Consider the following 20,886-nt stretch of genomic DNA (forward strand, 5'->3'; position numbering starts at 1 on the left):
GAGAAAATACCGGATTTTCAGAACCAATAACAAAGCAGTACTTCTTTTTGGATATCTTACTTTCAGAAATATGAAGCAAATTAAACCTCTTTCTTTATTTACCAAAAAGAAAACAAAATGTACAAGAAAGCTACACAGCTGCAAAAGAACTTTGAGTAAAAGAAAACACTCTCTGAAATGAGAAAAAATATGATTTAAATCAGGACATTAAACAAATATAGAAAAAAATGAAAAGTCAGCTTTCGGTACGGACACAGAAATAGTGCTGAGGTTCAATGTTGAAGCAATAATCCCCAAAACCTCTCTGACAAACACCTGTTAGATTGAACCCCTCCCCTCTCCCCCCCGTCATAAATCTGTTTCTTTTCCTGCTGAATATTCAAAACCACTGAATCCAGTTGTGTCGGCTTCACCCTCCAAAGAAAGTTTGGTTGTATTCTTACGTTAACTTTCCGTACCCGAAGCACTTTTAAAAAGCCTTGACAGCCACAACAAGCCAAAGCCAATGTCTGCTATTAGCTTAGCTTAACATCACAGTGAAAGAGAACAGGATCCGAATGTTTAAATTGACTAGAATTTGGGGGAAAGGACTGTAATTTATACTAGTCGTTTGGCCCGCACCCCCATAATGGAAGTCTTAGAGGAATCACACGGTGGTAAAAGTGCACGGGCTGCACATATTTTGAAGGCTGGAACCTCACTCCGTCTTCTGAGTGAGTGAAGGATTGCTGCTGGGTCACGGGGGCCCCGAGGCCCCAAAGTAAACACAGGTGTTGAGGAGGCAAGTGACTGGGGTTACCCCATCCAGTAGCTAAAGCAACACACACAGTCACGGAGAGTGAATAATACTTCAGCAGAAACACACGAGCCGCTGCAAGTTTGAGTTTCCCGTCAATTAACAAATTTCTTATCAAGCCTCATTTAGGAGGGATAACAAGAATTTCACTATTAAATGATGGTTATTAGTGGCTAATGACTAGGTATTAAGCTCACCGTGATCTAGCCGTGTGGTTTAAATGTCTTGTTTTTGGATTGTGGTCGAGGGCAGGTGGACCTGGCGCGAGCAGAAAGGAGCCACGAAGGGATTTGAACTGTCGACATCTGGCTCTTTAGAAAAAAAGTGCATCTCTCCGTCCGACACATGAAATGACTTTTATAAAGTGTATGTGTTGTTGTCTAGTTTAAAGTAGGAAACATCAATCTGAATGGAGCAGCTCTGTGGGTGTCAAAGCATATTGGATATTTAATGGGGCGGCGTGCAGGATTTGGTGGAATCTAGTGGTGTGGTTGGAGGTTACAACCGACTGAAAACCCTTTCGTAGACTGCGTTAACGTGAACCAAGCGTAACCTCATACGATGGTTTGTATGATTGAAACTTCCAATTTTTCATGCGAAACTCAACAAAACTACTTAGTTAGGTTGAGGAAAAGATCGTGAAATAATTAAAGATCGTAAAATACTTAGTTAGGTTTAGGAAAAGATCGTGAAATACTTAGTTAGGTTAAGGCAACATAACTACTTAGTTAGGTTGAGGAAAAGATCGTGGCTTTGGGTTAAAATATCCAAAGAAGTGCCATTACTGAAGTATGCACTTCACGTCATTGTAACGTGACAAAAACATCATCAGATGGGGAACGAACTGCGGCCTCCTGGCTGAAAGATCGCTTTTGTCGGACCTATCCGCCTGCCCGCTGTCTTTATTGTTCAAGATTACGTGGGTAACGTACCGAGAAAATTCTTGGTATATCTATGATTTAAAAGCGCCTCATTTTTTCTCGTAGGTATTGCTACAAATTACGACACTATTTTAGGAGCAACGCTAGTCAGACGGCGGCTGGTGGTACCACGGTTTTTGAGAACTACGGTGGACCTCAGGTAACGTAAAAACTGTGAAAGGCTTTCTCTCTCGGCTACGGTAGAAACATGGCGCTGCAACATGGCTGACTTCGTGAAGAAGACCAGGTCCCTCGCAATGCTAATCAGTTTCGGTGCAGGGCTACCCGGGACTTTGTGATCCGTTCCACGGACTATTTGACTTGCTTCACTCATTCCGTCCAAGGTCGATTGAACTGACACAAACAAATCTCGGCACTTTGAGGGACTTACGGTGCGCAACAAGAGCGCAACTTCCCACGCACCACGGGTGAAAGCGGCATGGCTGACGTTTTCGCCCCAAAGTGTTAAAATAGCAACCATACAAATATAAGTCTTTTAAAAGTATTAACGTGTATCCTAAAATTAATGTCAGAACCGCACCGTGGAGAAAGATATCTCCATCGATACCTCGTTACACTCAACACTAATCGTGAAGAAATGCACCCTCCAGGTGTTGCATTGCAGTCAGTCAAGGTGAGTAAGAGTTGTGCAACACCTGCCATCAACACAGCAGTGTTGAGCCATAAATATGGCATGAAAATGTCACACAGCCAGAAACTGAATTACAAATCAGTCGATGTGCTCCTTGGTTTGTCGGGAACCGATTCTCTGCATAAAAACAGGAGTTTATACAACGCTTTGTCCACCTCTGTTGGGGGTGAACAGCTGTTGCTGCACAGAAACTATCCTCCGAGTGTGTTTACGCGTGTATTTAAACAGATTCCAAAACCCAGGGGCCCTCTTCCTCGATCATTAGCCTCCTAAACTGATGTTTTAAAATATTTATCCTCTGTACAACACTGCCCAACCCTGCAGACATGTTCTGGATTTCTTTTTTGTGTGCATTTCTTATATCTTTTAGCTTAACTATTGTGCAGATGTATAAATGTATACATTTTTCCCATGAGTTAATGCTTCCCTTGAATAATGACCTGTCAATTCAACAAGCCACCTGCAACTATTTGTTTCTTTTTTCTCTCCTTCATTTGGACATTTTGTGTACAGAGTATATTTTATCATGGAGGCTAGAGGGTGACTCATGGTGCTGCTTTAGTCAGTCAACAAAATCTTGGTTTGCTACGATTGCGCCATAAATAACTTTGCATTTCAGTTTTATTTTCTCAAAATTGCAAGTAACCAGGATAAATATTGTGTCGGCGTTACTATTTCCTTTCAGGAACTGAGGCCAAACGTATGTTTGTTCTTTTTAGACATTTTTAATAGTTTTTTGATTCCTTATCTGACTACCAAAACTTTTCATTCAATATGTAAAAGTAGCACGTGTCCGCGTCATGTTTTTTTTTAATGCTGTACTCCTTTTTAACTTACAGCACCATCACGTGATAATTTTGTGCTGAAGGAACATTTACACACCAGAGTTGCTTCCCCAAACTAAATTGTCATCTGTCAACTTAACCTGTTAACCTGGGGGTCGTTGTCCCGCAGCCACGATCCATCTCTTTGCTGGACTCAAAGACTAATCCATTATCTGTTTGCACAGCTGAGAGGAGGAACTATACTTATTACAGGGAATAGTTAAGAAATTCAATATACTGAAGCACGTTGTCCCGCGAGCCCCCGCTTCTGTGCAATTTCATCACCCCTTGCCAAACATACTCGATCTGTATCAGTCTTCTTTGTCCCAATGTAATTAATGGAATGTCATTAAAAAGTTATTTGAGGTAAGAGGCTAGCATTCCTTCTTAATTCGTAGCCTTCGTTTAGCAAATAAATATTCAGTGAACGGACAAATTGCGTTTTTCCGAAAGAGATTTTCATTTCACGCAGATGTTGCGCTTTAAAATCTTTTATTATTTTATTATTTTATTCTCGAGTCGGATCGAAGCTTTCAGCTTTCGACAGGGTGGCAGATGGAGACTTTCAATAATACAATGATTTCTTAAGGAACAACAACACATACTGTACCAGAATATTTTTCCTCAGCGTGCTTGGGGGAAAATAATCTTATGGAAAATATTATTTTGGGCGGGCGGTGCGGACGTCCAGTGAAATTCCACACAGCATGACAATTTACTTTATTTTGGGCTTTTTTCTCAAAAATCCTCTTGTCACCTCTGATTACAATGAGCTGCATGTATCAGTTACACATGTGCCACGCGTGATATTCTACCTGAGCTTTCTCTGTGTAGTGTGGCCACCTTAGCTTTCGGGGGCTGGGGAAGGTTGCACGTTGCCCATTGCCTGGTGTGTTTGAAGGGGGATCAAAGGGATCACTGTCATCGTCTTCATGAGCTCTTATTATTGAAGCAAAATTAGATGTGTTCCATTTGGGGGAACATGCAGCGATGGACACGACAGTCCAAACACAGGGGGTCAGGAGTGAAATCTGATTTGCAGGTTTGGATCGAGCCGGAGGAAAGTTCAACATTTTGGAAAAAGGATATCGACTGTGATGTGAGTCCTGAAAATTAAAGAACCAGCTCACGCCATCTGTCTGTCTCGCACATGTTAAAAGTGCAGTTTTTCTTCCTCATCAGTTTTATGAGCTTGCAATGTGATGCAAAGCAACACATATGAAACCATTTAGAAGTATTTTTTCAACTCATTTCAGCAGCTGATTAGGATACATTGTGGCAGATCTGTTGGTTAGGGGGGCGGCTGCGACTCGTTGGGTAGAGTGGTCGTCCCCTAACCACGAGGTAGCTGGTTCGATGTCCTTGAACAAAAAAAAAGAGTACTATTTTAGATTTAAATTGTGTTTACTCGCATGCAAGTTTTTAGAGACAACGGCAAAGAAAATCCAGTAGTTTGACTGTGAAAGATAGTTTTTTTTCTTTCATGTCACATGGAAGCCTGGCGACCACTTTTAAACGTTAGCGTTGGAACCCTGTATTAAGAGGCCCCGTCCTCCAGACAGACCACGCACTCCATCATACACGTCCTCCATAGAGAAGTTCAAAGGGAAAAGATGAGAGTTCGGCCTTCAGCCTGATTAGAAGAGCTGTGTGATGTGGAAGCCACTTCCTCCCCTTCATCGGGGGCGCTAAGCTACGCCGTTCTAGGTTTAGGTCAAAGCAAGGCGGTTTCTATCAAATATGATCACAATCACCAGGGACCGCCTGTGTGTGAGGGTGCAGGATGTGTGAAGCAACTAAGGGACGTAAAGAGGAGACAATGACTGGAGGACCAGTTGGGTTTAAAGATGACAAAGATGACTATATATAATATGTTGTTCATATAGTATTTGGGTCTCCCTGAGCTCCTGCTGCACATTGTAGGGGCATAGGGATGTAAACTTAGAAATGGAGGATTGTTCCTCACAACTGATTCCCCTGAAGTTTAAACTTAGAATTGTCGACACCAAAAAAACAACAAAAAAAATGTCAAAACTGAGTACAATTTAATCGATAAGGTTGAACATTGTTTGAAAAAAATATTGAGTCTGTCAAAAGAGCCATTTGAAATTGTTAGTTGCATTTTTTATTGACTTATCGTGCACTTCCCTCGTTAAAACAAACCGATTTTGATATAATTCCTCTTGTGGTGGACATCCTGCAGCACTGGCTCAATTAGAAAATACTTTACGTAAAAGTACTTTTTTTCCAGGAATCATTGGGTCATTTTAATAGTTGTGTCACACAAAAAAATAAGCAGCATGAATAAATATAAGAAAAAAATAATGGATGGATTACTATATGTTGCAGTTGTGTTTTTTTGTGCGTACGCAACAGCACAAACATTCTTTGAAGCATTTTCACTCAATACTCAATAATGAATCTAGACATCCTAAAATACCACAAAGGGAACCAGCCGGGGGTATTTTTAAGGATCTATATCGGCTAACATATGGCTCTCCTCAATGTTGGCCAAAAATAAAGTTTGAATCATAAGCTATTTCTTTGCTTTTTTATGTATAGTGTTCCATTCTGTTCTGAGAGAAGTGATACATTGTATGCAATGGTATGTCCTCCTTTGTAACAGTTGGAAATGTGTTACGGTCTCCATCCTTAAAACTGGCTTGGGAAATTACTTTGAGGAACAAAGGGTTTGGGTTAGTAGATTAAAAGATCAAGACAAAGAGTTTGACTTGTTACCACGCACCCATGTGTGTGGATAACTTTTCATTTTGGGTGTGTTACATCCAGCCAGTGAGCGAGGGCAGAAGTTCCATGAATCAATTAATGTAAAAATATGGAACGACGTCCAAAACGTGGAAACGTCCGAGTCAAACGACAGCTCGGTTCTTTATTAGCCGCCATGCCGCCGCACCAGCTGGTCCTCAAGCGGGCGTACGCGGTGATCTACGTGCTGCACGGTGGGATGTGGTGGCGAGTTTAAGCCGGCAGGAAGTGTGTCTCTGGACAGCATTTGCAGGGGGGTAGAGCTCCAGAGTTGCACACCCCCGTCCCAGAATCACAAAGAGCAAGGAGAGGCAATTGGCTTGACAGCACATGTAATAGAGACCGAGTCGCCCGAGGGCCCTCGGCCAGAGCTGCAGCCGTGGAGAGTGTGGCGGGGGTTTGGCTCTGCTAAAAAAAATGAGCCCGGGATCAGATCCGTGAGGCTTCTTGTGTCAGTCACATCCACAATCTTATTTTCGCTGAGCATCTGGAGGGTTTGGATCGGCGGTGGAAATGTGTTCTCTGTGCGTGTTCGTGGCACTGGTTTTACTTGGCACGGCGAGTGATAGCTCGTTTTTTTTAATATACATTCGTAGAGGGTTTAGAGAGAGCGGAGAATTCTTGAGGTGGACTTGTAAAAGAAAAAAAGCGCGGCAGCACAATGGACAATGAGCGTGTCTGTGGTTTTGAGACTGTGGGGAGATCGCGGGGAGCCTGATGGAAAACCTCGCCGGGCTGCCGTGAGCATGCGAGGTCAGGACATATGCTGACATGGACTTCTGGGGCCGAGCCGGAGGCCTCGCGTCTGCTCAGCAGCGCTCCTCTCGTTTGTCTCCGACTTTATATCAAAGGTTTTTCTTATCCGAGATTTAACAAATAAAAGAAACACAATGCTATCGGGACGTCTGATATAGAACGGTGGTTTTGGAATATATTATAAAAGAAGAAGACAACAAAGTCCTGGTGGGCTGAATTTCTCTCACTTTCTGGGCCACAAGAATAAAAAATAAAATAAAGATGTTCTTGCTGGATTTGTGTAAATCTGAATCCTGAATGAAATCTGCTTGTCAGATGTAAATCAGTTCAGGCCCTTAACAGATCAATAAAAGTCCAGTTTTTAACATTTTCACATTAAGTTCTTTATAATAAGGGTCTTCATAAGTCCTTATTATATGCATATAAACAGAAGTATTTGTTAATGAGACTATATAAGTCTTAACATAGAATTATCAAAATGTTTATTGTGAGGTTATTTTACATTATAAACATGTTTAATGTGAGGTTATTTGACATTATAAACGCTGAGGAACATTAATAAAAACCTAATGAATTTCCTATAATTGTTTGTAGCATTACAAACACATTTATTAATTTAACTTACTTACCTATTGTATAATTGTTAAACCTTTCCAGTTTTGGTACTTTATTAAGAACCACATTATTTAGTACACATTCATCAGTATAAACGGTTAACGATGATTCGTGCAGGTGCCGGATCTAAAGCGGGAATAATCATTTCAATAAATGTGTTTGGAATACTATTAATAAACAGTTATATGAAACCATTAACAAAATACATATACAAATGTCTTAGAATATATCAAAAGAGATCTGTTTAATTATATCAACACTTATATTGTCTTAACACATATTAATGTTTATAAGCATCTTATAACGGCCTTATTACTATAAAACTAATGTGCATAAAACTTTGATAGATAAAAATCCAAGATTAATGATTTAAAGAACTGCCACAATCTGACTGCTAGACAACTAACCAAATGTTTTATGAATCACGTTTTGGCTCCAAACAGAGAGATAAATGATCGGATCAGACTCAGCTTAACAAATCCAGGTATTTTGCCCCAAAGTAAGGCTCCCATCACAACCCGACCCTGTTCTGCTCCTATTTGTTGACTCCTTGTTCTGCTTCCCCCAAAAACCAAACAACCGCACAACTGACTAAGCATCCTTTCATTGAAGTATTGTATTTCACTTATGTCTGATGAGAGCACCAGGTCTTTTGTTTGGTCTTTTTTGTGATGTGCTAGCAAAGCCCCCCTTTAACCTCTTTCACAGCCAAGCTGTCAGAAGGAGCGTGTTGTCCTTAAGAATGAGACGGGGCAACAACAGAGCAACATCTGATTAGCATTCACGGCACTATCTCCACTCCCTTGGTATTTTATTACCACAGGTGCACGGGGCATTCATTGATCAGATGCACGCTACGGGGGCGAGGTTAGCCCTTAATTGAAAACAGCTCTATTTATACACCTGCAGGCACTAAAGGTCTCCAAGAGAGCACGGGGAGGTTGAAAAGAAGAGAAAGGAAGGAGGGAGTGGGGGTTGTACACAGAGCAGTGACAGAGCGGTGAAACAAGACATGCCTTTGGGAGACATAGGTTAAGGCCTATACAGGGAGGGCAACATGTATTACCAAAACAGCATGGCTGCCCAGTGCCATGAGAGGATAAGTATGCAGGTGCAAAGGTTTTTGGGGAAGTACGCATTTTTTTAAACAAAAAAAAACTTTATTTGAATCTGGATGGATTCTTTTTTTTTTGTCAACTGCATTGAGTTTGTTTACCGCGCAGCTGGCAGTTTGTTTTCCACACTCGTCGTTGAGAACACTGTACCGATTGTGCTCGGCCTCTTTGCAGGTGGTACGTTGCATCCGGGGACTTGTGTTTTCACAATGGGACCATAGCGGGAGGTCATGGGGGGTCACACGTTGGTGGAAGTCCAATCAGAAAACAAAACCGCGGAGGAAAGAGCAATCTGCATTTAGACACAGGGGGGGCTCAAATGTGCCACTTTTGATGGAAAAGGTCTGCAAATGCTGTTTTTTTTCCTCTCTTGTCAAAGTCTTTTTTGCAGGATGTCACGTTTCAAAGTGTGGGAAAGCTGAAAAATAGAAATAGAAAGAAAAATAAATGTTTGCCTTAGTTGCTTCAGGTGTTTTGGCCATAGAAGAAGAGTAAAATGGCAATTGTAAAAACGCACGACGCCAGTGGGACTTAAGCTAGCTGCGAAGAGATGAGACGGATGGCTGGCTAGTTAGCGAAGATGCTCCTCCTTCTCACACGGCGGGAGAAGTTAGCCTTAACTCTATGGCCATTGGCATATAGCTAGCTAGCTAACTATAACTGACAACTAGTTAGTTAGCTTGATCAAATCAGCTACGCTAATATTACACTGGGGACACAAATAGAGCCGAAACGAAGAACAACCAACGGGGATCTTTCAGTTGGGAGTTCCAAGTTTGAAATGAGAAATCAATGTTGGATTAATTTGTCACGTAACTTGCGAACTTCAGTACAACGACACTTCCGCGGTTTATTTTGTAAAGGCCGTATGAATGGAACAACTGGAAATGGAACGAAAACATAACTTTTTCATCAGATATAAGAAGCGTATGAGGATAACTTGCGCTTTGTAATGTGACGAAATGTACTTCTTTACCCGCACTTCACTCTCAGGTCACATGATGAGTGACAAAAGGGTGAGAAAACCTCAAATACAGCAGAAGAATCTGATTATTTTTTAGGGGATACATTGAATATAGAACTAACCTGCTGGTTAAATAACTTGGAAAGGATGTCAAAAACTTGTGCAACCTTCAGACAAACTGTTATGAGCGATGTCTTTTTCCACAATGGCCAATTATTAACGGGGTATTTTCATCCATCTGCTGCAGGGTGCTGATGAATAACAAGCTACTCTACAAACCCATACTGGCAAAGGTCCCAAACAAGTGAGCCAAGAAGGACTATTTTAGCATAATTAAGAATGACCCTGGCGTTTAAACCTGGTACAAACCTTCTCCTCTCATTGTTTCAAGGAAATGTGTTTTTGTTACATGTTTCAGTCAAACTCAATATCCGAAGGCCGAAGGGAAACAACTCTGCTCATTTACTCCCCTTATTACAATCATTAATACACACTTACACTGGTTTTACATTTGCAGTCTAAATTAGGCTTTTTGCTACCAAAGCTTTTAAAGGAACATTCCAGTGAAAATGTATCTTTTGAGTATCAAATATTCAGCTGTATGCTTAAAAGATGGCTCTGAGATTAGAGCTGAAATTGATTAATCACTTAATATAACAATAATTATAATCACGTAACGCATTATAATCCTATACTGTACGCATTATAACCATATAACACATCATATAACACATCATAAGTATATGATGATGATACTTGACCTTTATACGTCATTATAAAAAGCTTTTGTACAGTAGTATGATGGTTATAAAGCATAAGGAGTATTTTTAAGCGCTTCTTACTATGATTTTGCGGTTCTTTATAAGATTATATGAGATTATAAAGCATGATAAGCATGTTTATGATGCATTATAGACATAGGTGTCAGAGAAAGTGCTACAGATTTTTTTGCGCATGGATACAATGCAAACACTTATTTTGATTCCTCACTGGGAGAAATAAGAACATGGTTTACGATAAAGCGTGCTGTTGTTGTTTTTCTCAACAGGAGCCAAAGTGCTCTTTTGTAAAATGTTAACAAATCCAGTCATTTAAAAAGTTGCAACACGCAAGATTGGAAGCATTTTTTATTTAAAATGTTTTGGCTGCCAGCTGACTGGTAGAGGAACGCGCACCACTTGCACTAATATGCAGATTTGATGCACTAAAATCACACATGGACTATGTCAACAAAGCAAGGAGAAGAGTTGGGGGAGGGACTTTACTCAACTAAATATCTTTACATAGATAATACCTGTTTGCTACTTTATTATTGTCCAGAATGTTAAATACAAGTTCCTTTAAAATGTTTCAGATGCTTTATTTTGGAATCCATTGGAAACTGTTCAAACCCTGCATGAAGGGTGAGTATTTCATACCGAATAGAGACGGTTTTCCTTGGATTATTCCTTTAAAATCAGTGTTGACCTGATGTTGTCCACACGGAGTCTCTGATCCGGTCTCTCAGACGCAGATAGCTTCCTTACGAACCGCCTTTTGAAACGGTCCCTCTGTGGACGGGGATCTCGGGAGACGGGACAGAATACATGAAACATCCTGGTGTGTTCCCGTACACAACATTTCCCCTGGATCCTGTCGGGACAAGATAAAAGGCTTTTTGTGGCCCTAATATCACCGTAACTGCAGGTGTGGAGGCTCCCATTTCACCAGCGTCACTGATGTTCACAGACATTTGGACGAGGGGAGTTGGGGGGGACAAGCGGCGGGACATCTGCACGTTTGGATAAGCATCTGAGGGTTCAATCAAATTCAACACCTAGCAGGTAAATGTTTGGATACCTCCGCAATCCCGTGTGTGCGTGTTTGTGTGTGTCTGTGCATATGCCTGCGTGTGTGTGTGTGTGTGTGTGTGTGTTGAATGGTCCTATTTGGAGTCTGTTCTGGCTTGTCATCAAAGGGGGGAAACCACAACCACATGGCTTTATCAAGAATGAGAACAATATCTGTGTGATCCTTTTCCCTCAGGAGGGGTTGGGCAGCAGTTTATAGAGGACTCCAGCTTGTAGTTTGTTCATTCAGCTCGTTTATGTTCAGTATTTGGATTCAGACAAATTCCTTCGTTCAAAGAAGAAGAAAAAAAAGCGTGTTCCTTGTAGGACATGGACTTCCATTTATCCTGTCTTTTGTTAAAAAACGCAATCATAAAAAAGGATTATACAAGCTGCTCAGACCGCTACCACACCGGACGCGGCTATAAAAGATTCAGACTTTATGACCTGTCATGCCTTGATTAGCAGAGCAGAGCGTCGGCCCGGAGAAAAATAGGTTTTACATGTTCCTCTATAGTGCTGCAGCTTGTTGCAGGAAGACAGAGGGCGGGAAGAGAAATAGGTGTATTTTAGATATTCAACATTTAGCGACAATCAGTGAGTCAATGTATCACTTAGTTGAACATCAGCATGGTCATCTTCTCATTTGTGAGGAATTTCACGGTTGGCTCCCGGAAATTGTGAATGGTATTACTTTTTTTTTGCATTTCGTGGACTAAACAGCTCATCGATTGATTGAGAAAGTAAACTGCAGATTGATCGATAAGGACAGTAAACGGAACTTGACATTAGCAAAAAAAGAAAGGGCGCAAATGTAACATTTTTAGCGGTGCCCTGATGGTGTTTTTTAGCCAATCGTGGACGAGCCGCATCGGATGATACGGGTTGTTTGACCCCGCGATCGTCAACACAGGATCATGTGATCGTCCTCGATTTATTATTTACTATACACAACCTAACAATGACCTCATACTTAATCCGAGCCCACAAGGCAGCTTTGTCTCTTAACGGGGATCAAAATCCAGTTGCGACTCTGTGAGAACAGATTTTTTTTTTAAAGTTAAGTTAATAAAATAAGGCCAAGTTTTTGTTTGCCGTGTATAGATCTGGTCTGGAGGAGAAGACAGAAGATCTAAAATAGTCAATGCAAGGGAAGCGCGCAAACACGGAGAGGCCGAGACCAGGAGGGCGACTTCTCTTCTCCGATCCCCCAAAATCCACCGACCACATTCAGACTTTAATACAGACATGTTTCATTTCCAGAGTATAACAAAGTCTCCTGATCCTAAGAGTGTCCCCCTCCCCCCTCCGCTTACTGGACATCTCCGTGGGTCAGATGGGATTTGAACTCACGTCGGCCGGCTCCCGCCGTAGAAAGCGAAGCTCCTCGCAGCCTCGGCAGCCTGTGCCGCTGCTTTCTTCTCCTCGAACTGCTCCCTGCTCAGGACGCTGCCCTTGTGGCCGTGCTCCACCAGCTTACGGGCCAACTCCCTGCTCTGCAAGAAACAAGGGAAAGGGCAGAGGAGTCAGGCGAGGATAGAGGGGAGACGGCCTGCAGGCCGAGCCGGAGACAGAGTCAGAGCTTGAGTTTTTTTTGGCACGGAAGTGCTATTTTTCTTTTTTTTTATTATCACTATGCAATGTCAGAAGGTAGTCAGAAAAATGCCTTTAGCCGTTTCCCGAAAACCTCCAGATATTCAGTTGACGATGATGCCAAACAGAGAACTGCAGCACTTCCTCACCTTTCAGTAGCCGGAACCTGAGAGTGTTTGCTTGACAATGTATTTAAACACGTTATTGTTTCTGTTGATCCACTCACTGGCGAAACACTGGTTATTAATAATGTAGCATGCATTTACAGTTTTTTGCAACAACCTACAAAATCACGTTCACACACACAACTTAACTGCACACCATACACTGCCAGGGAAACGTGGCTTTACACAGATCACTGTCGCAGTTTTTAACAATGTGAAACATGGTTAACGCTGTGAATTAAAACAAACCACACACAAAAAAACTCTTGAAAACTACTTTGCAACAAACAAAAACAAAAACACAACAAAACGACACGAACAGCGCTCTTCTGGGTGAAAGTTGTTTTTACTTCCACGCGTTTGCCTACGCCGAGAGCAAACTTTACCTCTACGACAAAATACGTTTCCCTCGAAACGTAACTCGGAATTTGAAAATGTTGTCAGCCGGTAGGATTTAGGGTCGACTCCCCATTCTGGCCTTTAGTTTAAAATTGTAACTTTCAAAAATATTGAAGTGATTCAGTTCATTTCATGGTTTAGTGTGATTTCATGCCCACGCACAGGCCCATTTCTCTTCTAAGTGTCTGTGTGTGTGTGTGTGTCCATGTGTCAGTGCTTCTGCAGGGGCTGTAAGCTACATTATATTCCAATCACCGTCCGTCATTAAAGCCAAAGCCATAAAGTCATCATCTAAAAACCAAATCTTGCCGTCAAATCCTGCGGCTTGTCAGATCAAAGCTCCGGCCACATGTCCTCCTGCCCCAAACCCCAGCAGCCGGGGCCCGCGTCCGCACCCCGAGAGGAAAAGTTATATTTTCCTTCAACTTTGATGTGGCTCACCAGAAATGAGTCTCAGACATTTGCCCGGTCCTAAAATTGGCCCGAGTATCATTGTCTTCATTTCTTTCAAGGCTCATTGAATAAGTCTGTTTGAATGAGTTGCTTTTTCTTTTTTAAGTCGACACACCAGGACCTGGACTTAACGCTCACACAACATTGCAGTAAAAACCTCTGAGTCCTGAATAATAGCAGAGTTTGGTTTATAATTAGTAGGTTTATCAGAACACGGGTCTTATCAGCACAGGTGGGGCGACCCGGGCCGACTGTGGAGTGTCACAACACGGGGGCTGATTCGGTTTGATCATGATTGACTGCAGCTGATTATCAGCTCAGATACGAGCTGTTCCCTTCACTGTGTGGACACAGGTGTTCAAACAAAGTGGCCCACAGCAGCAGCAGCAGCCGGGCGTGACATCAGCAAGTGGGCCACCTGCTGGGCAGAAGCAGGGATTGAACGATTTAAATGTAAAAATCTAAAACTGTTTGAAAATCAGTTGGAAGACCAAAAACCAGAGGAAAGCTACATCAAATAGAATAAAACTAAGATTGAGAGCTCCTCTGTTCACATGAAGATGCCACTTTCTCTTAATAAAATCAAAACAAAAAACACTGTTTCCATTTCATAGATGCGTTGAACTCACACCACTGTAGCACTTTGACTAATTCATGTCTCGTCTTAAAAAGAAGACAAAACATCACAGCTAACAACATGTTTGTAGTTCCTGCTGCTTTGAACTGTTTTTAACTGAGGCCCATTCAAGCCCCGTTAGTTTAAGGCTCTCTTATCAAACCTGTGTGTCACTGCCACCTATCGAGCGACCACGTGCACTACACCAAGAAAACCGTTCTCCATGGCAAAGCCTGCATTTATTTAGACACAGCTGTTGTAATGCTGCCGACAGCAAATGCGTGCTCGTAACACAAAAAGAAACAACTTGTTGCCCACTGCATTAAAGTTTGGTAAATTTGCCTAAAACGAGGACCATAAGCCAGATTGCATACATTTGTTTAGGCAAGTGTGGGACCTCGAAACACGTCCATCAATTTAACAATCTTAAAAATGCAATATGCAATGCATGTATACGCTTTGTTTAGTTAACAGCAAATAAATGCATAACAAGTCAACATGTAAAATCGTGTTTCTCGATTCATAATCTTGAAAGCAACATATCTGAATGATGTCGAATCTTTTTTATTATTTTTATTTTACGGTTTTACGGTTTGGGGGATTTGGTAGATGCCGAATTGAAGAAGGAGACTTGGTGATTTAAAAAAGTTGAAAGTTGTGTTTTTGTACCGTCTAGTGTTGCATGCATCACAAATACTACTAAGTTTAGTGAACGCGGTTCTGACGTGGTGGAGGAAGCAGCGCGGGGCCACGGAGGGGGAAAGAGGGATGAAGACGATAGTCACTCACTTTTAAGTAAAACAAATCCTTTGACGTGACTTTGGAGTCGAGATAATCTTCGTAGACTTTAAACTGTGTCGCAGCGTCGTGGAAACGAGCCGCCATGCTGCGCTCCATCTTCAGCCTCTCTGTGTTGTCAGCGGCTGCTACAGCAACCGCCGTTACGTCACTTAGGGGCGGGGCTGACTGCAGCGGCGCACCACCACTACTGACCTTTTTTTAAATTATTATTAAACAACTTTATTGTCCCGTTTGTGTCAAACAGTGGCTCTGCATTTGGTTTTAAATACTTTTTAACACCGTTTTTTTCTGAGCATTTTACAAATATGTTGTGACTTTAGTTAAACATGCGGGGCAAACTCATTGCTTATGTCACATTAACTTATTGTAATTTGTAACAAGTCAATCTTAACTAAGCTGGCTAGCTGCGACCGACAATGAAGCTCATCTTGGCTTATGTACACATTGTAAACACCAACTCCCTCCCTTTAATCGATCTGCCTAATTATTTAATTGACTGCTTCTCAGATGTGTCACAAGCAATCTGGTGGGTTCGGTAGAAGCGAGTCGTTGCACTCATGGGTCACGACCCCCCCATGCAAAAATAATACAACATCCATTACATTCACATGGGGGAAAAAAAATCAACCATAACATTGGAAACATCACTGAGATGGTAATTGTTCGTTCAAAGGCACAAATAGATTCAGAAATAATTAATACAGACGTTTTAGTTTTTTGGTATGGCAGTTTAAAATCCTGATGCCGAAGTGTCATTTCCGAGTAAGAATATATCCTTAAAAATACATTACACAATCATTACAGGGCATTAATACAGGGCATTTTTGGGGGGGAGTTTTTCCTGATCCGATGTGAGGTCCTGGGACAGGGATGTCGTATGTGTACAGACTGTAAAGCCCTCCGAGGCAAATTTTTATTTGTGATTTTGGGCTATACAAAATAAACTGAATTGAATTGAATTAAGCCGTTGTTTAGGTCCACTGTCTATTTCCGACTGATTGTAACTGTCCTTCTAGATGTTCCCCAGAGCCAAGAAGAGGTTCTCTCTGGACCTGTGAAGAGTTCAGCTTTCGGCCCGTGAACAAAGAGGGGCCCGACTTCCAGCGGTAAAACCTTCAGGGTGTGTGACACATTCTGTCCAATTAAAACAATTACAAAGTAATAAATCCACCTACTGTCTGTCTCTATCTATGCATACATGTATACCTTTTACCCAATATACACTTTATAATGAACCCAAACCTGGAATAAAGATGACAAAGTTATCTAGTCCCATGATGTCAATCCCTGAATCCTGGCAAGTGGAGACTATATCTGGCACCTTTACTGACTATAAAATACAGAATAAAATGTTCAGTGGGAATGTCCTCGGCTCCGTTTACAGAAACACTGTGACTCTTGGCCGTCATTATCGTCTTTTACTGTCATTTTGTTTAATTTTTTTCGCTCAACGTGACTTTCAATTGCTCCGCAATGACGTCCACGGAAAGTGAAGCAATGATCTAAAAAAAAAACAACGTGTTAACAAGTGTGCTTTTCACGAAACACGCCATGGAATTTACGGCCAATATGAGCGCACAGTGAGGCAGATGGCGACGCGGGGCAACCGGGGAACCGGTTCCTTCAAGAACGTCTCAAAACAAAGACTGTCACGCACGCTTCACCTAGAAATAAAGACCCACTTCATTATTTACCACCACTATGAATAATAAACGCAAAACTTCTTTTGTTCTTATTCTATGTTGAACAATCTTTTTTTTCTCCAGGTGATTACTCTTCTCCCTCTTTCCTCTTCTGGGTTCAAGTCGCCCGGGTTTCCTTTGAACATTCATCAAAGGATTCTGATCATGTTTATTGTCTTGCAATCGGGTTCAGTGATCGGGTTCAGCAATCGGGTTCAGTGATCGGGTTCAGCGATCGGGTTCAGCGATCGGGTTCAGCGATCGGGTTCGACACAGGTTCCCCAGGGAAGGAGAGGTCGTGTGCAATTGAGGATGTGATTCTCAGATGTTGGACCTTTCAGGAAGCGATTACTCTTCTCTGGATTCACGCTGAAGGCTGGCCGTGGAGCCGCCTCTTGCTGATTGGACTTCCCCTGAAGCCAATCAATAACTCTTCTTCGGGGTTAGTTAGTCTGACGTTTGAAAATGAACTAGAAACATCCCACTATGACAATTGTGCTATTAAACTATATTAAGACACAGCACATCAGTGGTATATGTGAAGGGATACTCAAAATGTTGTATGTATTTGCATAAATGAATGCATCAGTGGCAGAGATATTCTGACTAAAAGTCCAGAGTAAGGGTCCGGACCTTTGACCTCTGACCTCCTTGTGGAAGAGAGCAGGCAGCTCCTTGTATCTAGAAGAAGATGGAGGATGTTGGTCTGCAATCAGCCCGCAGGCCTGTTTTAACTAAAGGAAGCGCTGTCATGACCTCAGAGGACTTGGAGAACATCAGCCAACACACACACACACACACACACACATACAGACACACACACACACACACATACAGACACACACGCACAAACTCACACAGACACACACATCTGTCTTTTATTAGTCGGCCACTGTGATCCTGGACTCTTCTTCTTCTTCTTCGGGATTTCAGTGACAGAAACAATACTTGCATATCTCTCCACAAACATCTGACACCCTACACCCTACAATGACATTAAGCGTTAATTAAAAGAGTCACATTCTTCCACACAACATGATACTTATGAATATCCACTGATTTTTATTTTTATTTTCAATAGTCATATGACACAAAACTCTTCGTCATACATACATTTTCATATATATATATATATATATATATATATATATATATATATATATATATATATATAGAAAGAAATTCTGGTAGAAAAAATATTTCTTTGTGATGTTTAAGAGGACGACACAACATGATGACATCACAGAAGATCATTAGAAAACAAACCGTTTACAAGAAGTAAAGCGTAAAGATAAGTAATATATATATATATATATATATATATATATATATATATATATATATATATATATATATATATACTGTATATATATATATTTATATATACATAAATATATATATATTATTATATATATATACCTTCCCTCTGTATAAACCTTATAATAGAAGCATTTTAAGGTATTTTTATTGTAATCTTCTCTCACAAGGTTTTGTTTATTATCTTTCGAATAATTTTATATAATAATCTGAAAAGGTAGATAGTTATTTGTTTTCTTCCATAGTTTCTGAAGAACTGGTACACTTGTGTCACATGATTGTCTGTCTTTTTGCATATCTCCCATCTGTGGTTCAACAGATTAACAACACTCTCTGTTGGACGTCTGCACAAAGAGTTTTGCACAGGCTCCAAACGGACACCCTGAACCCGGGTCTTTAAGACCCGAAACCCAAACAACAGCGGCTGCCACATTTCACCTCCGAAACCCGGCCGAAGACCCAAAGCTATGTTTGTTGCATCATCCATTTGTGGCCGTTAGCTCGCCGGTCCTAATGGGAGACACAATGGACGTCTGCATATCTACTTGCAGCACACGGCACACGTGGGAGCAGATTATTAGCACAGTCAGACAGAGAAAGACCAGTTATTGCAATAAATTATATAAAAAGACCTGAATCGAGTTCAAGCACATAGCTTCACACGACAATACGAACTCTGAGCCTTCTGGTTGTTCTTGGCTTTGCACACATTTGAACCCTATATGTAAATTACTCCGGCTTACACTGTAAAAAAGAAAGAAAAAAGGTTTGAATAAAAAAATATAAAAAATGCACCATAATACTGCGGAGAAGATATGAGAAAATGCACCAGATTCATAATCCTAAACAAGCCTTTTTCACTAGCAGTTCTTGTGATTGCAGGGTAAAGACAACGTGCAAGTAAACAGGAACTGAATATGTTTTTACTCTTTGGGACAGGCTTATTAGAAATGATGCACATTATGAGATTGAATCTCGGGGACATTTCCCCATTGCTTCAAACACATGTTGGCTCTGATGGGTGGAATATGATCAAAGTGTTTCAATGTCTTCGAAGAGTTCTGCAAATTGTCCCCAGAGCACAAGTTAATGAAACACAACCATTCAATTAAAGACGGCGTTTCATTTATGGTTCAGCCAGAGACGTCCTCCACGGCTGTCTGTCACCCGATACGCCTTCTGCTCCGAGCTTTCCCCAAAACAAGTTCCACTCCTCCTCGGCATCTTTAATCCGGCGGTGCGCGCTCCTCCTGGACGGGGCGGGGGTAACAGCCGGATGCTAAAATGATAGCTTCGATGGTTCTCCTTGATCCCTCACAGTTGTCCAGGAGGGTTGGGTGGGCCGGTCCGCGTTTTTATCGTCGATTATCGCAAATCTGTGTGTTAGTAAAAGGGCCAGTTGGTCGGTGTGTGTTCAGGCAGGAGACATGTTGGAAGCACTTTCCAGGCCAGGTGGGAGAGCTTTTCGTGTGAATGAATGGAATTACTTTTTTCAGTGTTTAAGGCTGAAATCCACAACCTATTTTTTTGTTTTACCAATCATATTTTTGCCATCTTCTCGGCGGAGTGTTGTCAGATGTCGAAAGATTGTTGGACTCAGAGTCCGACAGAATGTGCCGCTATCGCTTTGAAATGTGACTCGTTGCCTTTTCTGCGTGACAACAACAATTATAACAATGATTTAGTTGTAGTTCCCTCCTTATGTTCGATGGATTTAAACAAGACAGCTGTTATTTAAGTGGTCTTATTTTAATATAACACACTGAGCTACTTTTCTTGTGCTATGCAATTACATTTAAAATTAAAAAAAATTCTGTTCAAACCAGAGCTGACGCACACAACATACATCTGAGTCATCACTTTCTACTTTGGTGCATAATACGAAATGGTTTTCACTTTCTAAAAATGGGAACGCATCTCCAGCAATATCAATATCTTCTCTAGGTCCCGAGGTAGCGAGGAAGGTTGTGTCTGTATGAACTACTGATTGATTATAACGAGCAGAATACAGCCCTGATGCAAAGACGGGATCGGTGTCTTCCGCTTATTGATAAAAAAGACATGTATTATGATTATTGTTTTAAAGTAAAAATAATAATAACAATTCAGGAAAATAATTGAATTAAAATATAAATCTGGGGGTAACAAAATATCCTGTTATCCCATAGAATTAAGACTGAACTATTTCCCTTTTCTAGTACCTTAAAATCAGGTGTGTACAGTCCCTTGCCAGTGGAGGACGTTAAGAAGGTCGTTTGAGGACATTTTCACTAGAAAACAAGATAATAAAACAACGCGGACGACCCGTTCCCTCTTTGATGTATAATTCAGAATTTCTCACCTAGAATCAAACACGCCAAAAGAAAAGTTATGGATTTCAGCTTCAACAGCATCTGACTTTCAAAGAAAATGGTTGCAAGATGGGGGTGGGGGGGAGGGGGTCATGTGCACAAAAAGAAAACATGAAACAGGACAGAGCATCATAAACTCAACTCGATCATAAACTATGATCATAACTTGGAGAGAAGCTCCATAACCAAACCCGGAATGCTTTGAATGTCATACATGGCCCATCACTTGTGTGTCCAGCGTCTACGAACATTGTATCCCTTCCTTTTGGACGT

General features: G+C 41.3%; 1 protein-coding gene across 1 annotated transcript in view; it reads right to left on the reverse strand.

The window, feature by feature from the left end:
* cfap299 (cilia and flagella associated protein 299) overlaps positions 1–15,359 on the reverse strand; it is a gene marked incomplete at both ends in the record, with an annotated part of 72,431 nt that extends 57,072 nt beyond the window's left edge. The window contains 2 exons of the mRNA XM_079222550.1: positions 12,591–12,733; positions 15,252–15,359. Of these exons, the coding sequence (XP_079078676.1) occupies positions 12,591–12,733; positions 15,252–15,359 (251 nt within the window). The remainder of the gene's footprint in view (positions 1–12,590; positions 12,734–15,251) is intronic.
* Between the last annotated feature and the right edge of the window lie 5,527 nt (positions 15,360–20,886).

The sequence above is a fragment of the Taurulus bubalis genome, assembly GCF_910589615.1.
Source record: "Taurulus bubalis genome assembly, chromosome: 8".
In the NCBI taxonomy this organism is placed as follows: Eukaryota; Metazoa; Chordata; class Actinopteri; order Perciformes; family Cottidae; genus Taurulus; species Taurulus bubalis.